At 41.9% G+C, this 6,708-nt stretch overlaps 1 protein-coding gene across 2 annotated transcripts in view; it reads right to left on the bottom strand.

Moving 5' to 3' along the window:
- Nucleotides 1–772: 772 nt before the first annotated feature.
- Nucleotides 773–6,708, bottom strand: part of ccdc85a (coiled-coil domain containing 85A) — a 41,157-nt gene continuing 35,221 nt past the window's right edge. Inside the window, exons 3-5 of one of the 2 annotated variants that reach the window (XM_030071446.1) lie at nt 4,106–4,163; nt 2,917–2,942; nt 773–2,548 (exon numbers count right to left, since the gene is read on the bottom strand). In XM_030071446.1, the coding sequence (XP_029927306.1) occupies nt 2,499–2,548; nt 2,917–2,942; nt 4,106–4,163 (134 nt within the window). In that variant the 3' untranslated portion in view covers nt 773–2,498. The remainder of the gene's footprint in view (nt 2,549–2,916; nt 2,943–4,105; nt 4,164–6,708) is intronic. The other variant, XM_030071447.1, reaches the window with a different exon arrangement.

The following is a 6,708-nucleotide window of genomic DNA, read 5'->3' as shown; positions in this document are numbered from 1 at the left end:
CGTTCATAGATATTGTCCAACCTCAAAAATGATGTGCACAATTTTTTTTAAAAAAAAAACAAACTGCACTGCATGTCATCAGCAAGGATTTTGTTTGTTGTGCTTCAGTTTTGCAACGGGAACAAACTTTAACTTTTCTGCAAAGAAGGATTGGAGCAGTGGGACCAGCACTAAGTGGGGACACCAGTGATTTGAAACAAAAATCCATGTATAACTTGCTCCTTTATGAATACTGTGTTGGGTATAACCTATAATGCATGATGAATGTATTATAATACTACAGTTTTTTTTATAGTTAGCCATTTGCTAACTATAAAAAACTATAAAACATAACTATAAAAAACGAGTATTAGCCCACTGTCGCTGCTGCCCCACTGGCATCGTGCACATCAGGGGAATGCAAGTAGTAGGAGAATGGGCTTTGTATGTTTTGACCTGATGGTGGCGCTACAGGAAAGGTCATGAGGTCACAAAAATTGACGAGGTTCAAGCTCTGAAGAGGATGAATGTACTTTCCCATCCATGTACCAATCTACCTGATAGATTTTAAGATATCAAATTTGATGTTTTGGCTTAAGGACGGTGCCTGAGGAAAGGTAGCAAACTCATCGAAATCGAGAAATCTGTCCTGATGGTGGTGATACAGAAAAGGTCATGAGGTCACCACAGTTGACAAGGGTTCATCCTGTGAGGAGCGTGAACGTGCTTTTCAAATTTACATGATGATCTGCCCAATAGATTTCAAGATGTATTTCAGACGGATACACTGATACAGCCATCCTAAGCCAGCCTGATAGCCAAAAAAGTGTATGCTATTTACTGAAATTATTTAATTTAGTATATACTACTTACTATTCAGCCTGAGCCACAGCATCAAAGACATTGTAGATTATAGACATAAATCGTAAAAAATGGATTGAATATGCCACATATCCACACAAAAATGACTATTTGTGCTCATTTGTTAATTGCTGGAAAATAACTACACATTAGTTTTGATGCAATTGGTATTTTAAACACTGATCACTAATCTAGTTTGCTTAGCATCACCAAACTAGTTAGTGTAGCTGTTAGTTTATTGTTGTTATGGTTACATGGATGCTTATCCACAGTGGATTAAACTGACTAAACAAGCACTATATTTGTCCCAGTATATGTATGGTTTAACGGCAGCCTCCAGCCAATCAGATTCAAGAGGCCAGGGAATAAAAACGTACCTCGAGACATGCTGTCCGTCAGCAGATACCTGGGTGCGCTGAAAATGATGAGCACACACACACACACGGCCGCCACATATATGACTGAACTTTGACACAAGGTTTAGAGTATTATAACACTGTTGGTACAGGAATGGACCTTCACACAAACGCTGAACAAGGAGCAGTGAATTACCAAATCTTTTCTTCTCCCCCAAAATAAGGACATATTTCATATTCTTCCACACACGTCATCTCATCCCTAAGTAACCCTTTAAATTACAGCGCCCTTGGTAAATCCATCATAATTACACAGTAGCAAAATGATATTCAGAAGCTTCAAATACTGTGGTGACTAATCTATTAACAATAGCTTATTTACCTCAAATCTGAAGTGAATGATAGGTCCGTTGATGCCTATTGTGCCAACTTCTGTTAATCTTTGATATTGTGCCATTGAAAGGTTTTCGTTCCAAAATTCCGCTTTTTTCAAAAATTTCTCCGCTTGAAATTCAGCCGTAAACACAGATGACTGCATCCTCGAAGAAGAAAACGTAAAGCAGAGATCTTAAAATGACTACGAAACGTGACAGCAACCCCCCCCGATTGTGTGCTTCACTTCCGCGCCAGAAAACGACTTTGCAGAAGTATTTATCGATATCGCGCGGTGCCTATTTTTTAAGTTTTGGAGCGATCGATAACTTTGTAATTATGGAGAGAAGGGGCTGTAACCTTCAGCGTTACCAGGAGATTTAAGTATTCAACCATACACAAGTCATTTCATCTGTAGGTTTTCTCTATCCAAAGAGGTAGGACTATTTTGTTGGCAACAAAGACTCTCAACTGTCTTTTAATTTATTTTTTTTTCCTCTCTTCGTTTTGGCAATGCGGGTATGAGGCTTTGCCCGTTGGAACGATGACATTCGGTCTTTTCCGGTGGTCCACAGGAAATGCATAGCAGCAGCAGCAGACGGGGCAGAGAAAGAGAGTGAGAGAGAGAGAGAGAGAAAGAGAGAGAGAGAGAGAGAGGGAGAGTGTGTGTTGTACTCCAGCTTTTACAGGTTCAAGTGTTCCCAGTGTTTATCCGCCTTGTTTCACTGATTTGCTCCCTCTCCCTTCACTGCCGGATCTCTTGAAAAAAAAAAGTTTGGATTTCACGTCATCTGTCCATCCGTCCAGAGGTCCATAGGGCCACCCGTCTATCAAGCTCTCTCTCTCTCTCTCTCTCTTTCTCTCTCTCTCTCTCTCTCTCTCTTTCTCTGTGTCTGTCTCTCGCTCGCTCTCTCTCTGGGGTGTGTGTTGTCACAGCAGCATCTGATCAGGAGGCATGTCATGGTCAGGAGGCATCAAAGCTGAAAGACAAGAAGGAAACACTGCTTTTACTGCGTGTGTATGCATGTTGTGTCGATATGTATGTATGTGCATGTGTGTGTGTGTGTGTGTGTGTGTGTGTGTGTGTGTGTGCAGGCCCTGTGCTCAGCAGAATGCAGGGAGCCGTCCTCTCCAGGTAAAGCCAGAAGCTGATTTATTCGCCCATTACCGTAAGAAGTGCTTCATCATTAAATATTAAGCCACCACCATCACTCACCCTGCGGCCAATGCATTAAGGCTGGGGTCACGCCAGGGTGACCCCTGTTACGCACACACACACACACACACACACACACACGTGCAAACACACAATTATTTTCCCTGTCCTATATAGCAAGCAGGGACCCACCTCCACCAACAGGGCCTCGTCTTGGCCTAAAAATTGATCAAAGTGTTTATTTTCAGATGAAAAAGGCAAACACCGCAGAACAAATCTTTTGTGTACGGGGTTCAATTTGTGCCAAAGTGATGCAGTTGCCCATGGCCCTGTGCTGTTTGTATGTGGTGTTAGTATATCTCTGTCTCAGTACTTTTCTCCTCTTTCTGGTTGTCTTTCGTAAGCGTTTTTCAGCGAGATGGCTTTGAATAGATGTTGTGTTAATGATTATTGTAGCCTATAGATAGCCGCCCAGAAACCAGGACAAGTTGCACCGATAAATATTAAAGAGCGCATATTAAAGCGATAAAACCCATCATTTATAACAGTACATAGCCCAACCTCAGTGCCAGCTTGAGCTCTCTCTAACAACTTTTATTTACCATTTACAATAATATATCACCTTGTATACATCCACACGCCTCTGTTGCAGCGATTATTGCTGCCTTGGAGCAGAGTCGCAAATTTCATGTCAGTTTTCTGTTCCTTTGCAAATTGAGCAAGTGCTGAGGTTGTGTTATATGTGGTTACAAATCATGGGTATCAACATATTAATACAGCCTGGGTTTAAAACTGCCAAACCCATCCTTTAATGATAAACAAAACGCAGTTATGGATGCAAAGCTGACATAACAACAGACAAACACACACGACACTTGACACAGACAGCTGACCAACAGCATCAATTTGGCACTAATGTACACCCATTTATTTGTACCTATTTTCATTGAGTGTGTGTGCTTCTGCATGTGTGTGTGTGGGTGTGTGTGTGTGTGTGTGTACCTGGTATTGCTAATGTTGTGGGGACATAAATCTGTTTACACAGTCATGTTGTGGGGACTCGCCTCCCTTATGGGGACAAAAAGCAAGTCCCCATAAGGGAGCACCATTAATTTTAGGGTGAAGACTTGATTTAAAGCTAAGATAACTTTAGGGTTAGGTTAAGGTTAGGGTTAGGGTTAGGCAGGTAGTGGTTAGGGTTAAGTTAGGGTTAGGTTTAGGGTTAGGCAGGTAGTGGTTAGGGTTAAGGTTAGGATAAATCTCCAGGAAATGAATGTAAGTCATGTAATGTCCCCAGAAGTGATGGAAACCAACATGTGTGTGTGTGTGTGTATGTGTGTGTGTGTGTGTGTGTGTGTGTGTGTGTGTGTGTGTAACTCACCTGTCCCAAAGCTTTACACTCCTACAGGAGTTGGTGCAGCAGCCAGCGGATATCAGAGCTGCGAATGAAATCAATAGAGATAATCAATCATCAAATTATCAGCAGCACTCACGATCCAGTATGAGACACAAGAGGAGGCGCTGGGTGTTAATACACTTACACTGAGGAAGTAGTAGTGTGTTATTGTGACTCTGAGCAGTGTGTGTGTGTCTATGTGTGAGTGTGTGTGTGTGTGCATGTACTTTGACTTTGGATTACTACTTGCAATGAAAATATATATATCAAACCTATATAATCACGGTGCCTTATCATCTAGGAATGTGCTAGAGTGCTACTGGCTATTCAGCACATGCACACACACACACACACACACACACACACACACACACACACACACACACACACACACACACACTCGCACACGCACACGTACACAGTGAAAGGCGTGAAGCCTCACTCTAAATTGCGCTGACCGAATGAAACAGACTCTCTCTCTCTCTCTCCTTGTCAATCCGCCTCGATCTGTCACGCCACGGATGGCTGGCCCCCAGCAACACTTCCTGTTACCCATCATCCTCTTCTTTCCAAGCATTTGTGACAGTTACCATAGATATATCTGTCTGTCTGTCTGTCTGTCTGTCTGTGTGCCTGTCTGTGTGCGTGTCGTCCTGCCTGCATCTGCCTGTGTCTGTCTCTCTCTCTCTATTTGTGTCTGTGGGGAGGGGGAGTGGGTTTTCTGGCTTTTCTCTCCTTTTCACACATGCACACACACACACACACACACACACACACACACACACTCTTTCCTCTTTTAACTCTTGCATATACCTTGCGTTACCCACAGGGGAGAGGAAGCTCACACTAACAGACACGCATGCCTTCTCAGCAGCTCCACGGCAGTAAATAGGGGTTAAGTGCCTTGCTCAAGGGCATGTCAGGGCAGGTCAACAAGGTTGGCACCCACTGATCATTTGCAATATCATTTCATCTGTCAGTTACTATTTCAATTAATCAATTAATTATGCAAGCTAGGAAATCTCAAAAATCGTGAATGCACATCACAAGTTTGCAGAGAATCCAGAATGGAACACTTTATTTTACTGTAAATGACTAACTGTCAGTCAGTTATCTATATCAATGTATATACAACTAACTGTCAGTCAATTATCTATGTCAATGTATATATAACTAATTGTCAGTCAATTGACCAACTGATCAATGCACTAAATTTCAGCTAATAGTCAGCAAAAATGAATGAATGAATGAATGAATGAATGAATGAATGGAGAGCACCTTGTGTGCCTCAAAACTCAGCACAAAAAAAACCCTATACAAGCTACTTAAAATCATTTTAACAGTATTTAAAACGCTAATTTGGATAAAGATTTGTTAGTTTAAAAAAAAAAACAACAACAGGAAAGAGACAAAGTTAAAGATGGATAAAGTCTCAAATTTGCCTCTCTCATGATTAAGCTGCAATAGTTATAGTCACCACTGTAAAGATCCTATACCATGCATCAGGAGAGAAACTGCATCATTATCTCTCTACTGGTATTCTGGATTACTGCTGCTCATACTTACTGTGATACTTCAAATGTCCTAACTGCAATATTGCAATCCCAATCTCTAGCTTATATTTTGCAAAAATGTACTTTGATTCTCTAAAAGTCCGACACTGGACCTGTGCATGTTTCTCTATATTGTGTCTGTATATTGTATTACATTACTGACTGGCTCACATTACATTTTCCAGTTTACTATCCTGCACATTGTAGTGCACACTGGTTTAGCTACGAGCGTCCTCAACATCACGCAGGATTTGCACTTCTGGTACACACACTGACAATTAAGGTTTCCTTTTCTATTCGATTCTACAGTATTTTATTCTATTCTATGGTTTTCTTCTGGTTTACTTTCCCAGCCTCTCAGTGGGCAACAGAGCCAGCCGTGTCAAATTTTGTTTGTTTACCAGACACATAATTATACTATGATTACAAGAACAAAAGGAGCCATAATCTAAATTGTTGGTGAGTTCTGCTCCTCAGCTCTACGATTCTCCCGACGGCTCTTTTGTGTATCATCAAAGCTTGGTCATTTGAGACAATTGCACCAGAGTATTAACTCACTTTGAATGCATAAGGAGTTCATTTGTCGTTATGCATCAGAGACATTTCTCATGCCGTCCCTGTGCTGGAGACTTAACGTTATTGGAGTTATACCGACTGTGCAAACATGTAATATTAATGCATGGCTTCTTAACAGGGTGTTCACCTTTTTTCAAGGCCTATACATAGTTTTTTTCCCCCCCAGTGCATCAAAGTACAGCACGTCTTTTCATTCTGCTGTTGGGTTTCATACAAGTGTGAAAGAAGTGTGCAGCACCCCGACATATTTGGTAGCAGCGACTTTCAAAGGAAGCTGGCGAGGTTGCATGTACTGTACGTCCTCCCCTCCCACACAAACACAGACGAACCTTCAGATCTCGACTGCGGAACCAAACGGCTCTGATATTGGCAGGGGAGCGATTACGAGCCTGAGCAGACTGAGAGAGGCCCGCGCTGTGCTGCCCTCTTTAAAATGTGCCTTATGCAACATCGTCTGTC

Source organism: Myripristis murdjan, chromosome 15, assembly GCF_902150065.1.
Source record: "Myripristis murdjan chromosome 15, fMyrMur1.1, whole genome shotgun sequence".
Classification (NCBI taxonomy): Eukaryota; Metazoa; Chordata; class Actinopteri; order Holocentriformes; family Holocentridae; genus Myripristis; species Myripristis murdjan.
This window is presented reverse-complemented; position numbering and strand designations above follow the sequence as displayed.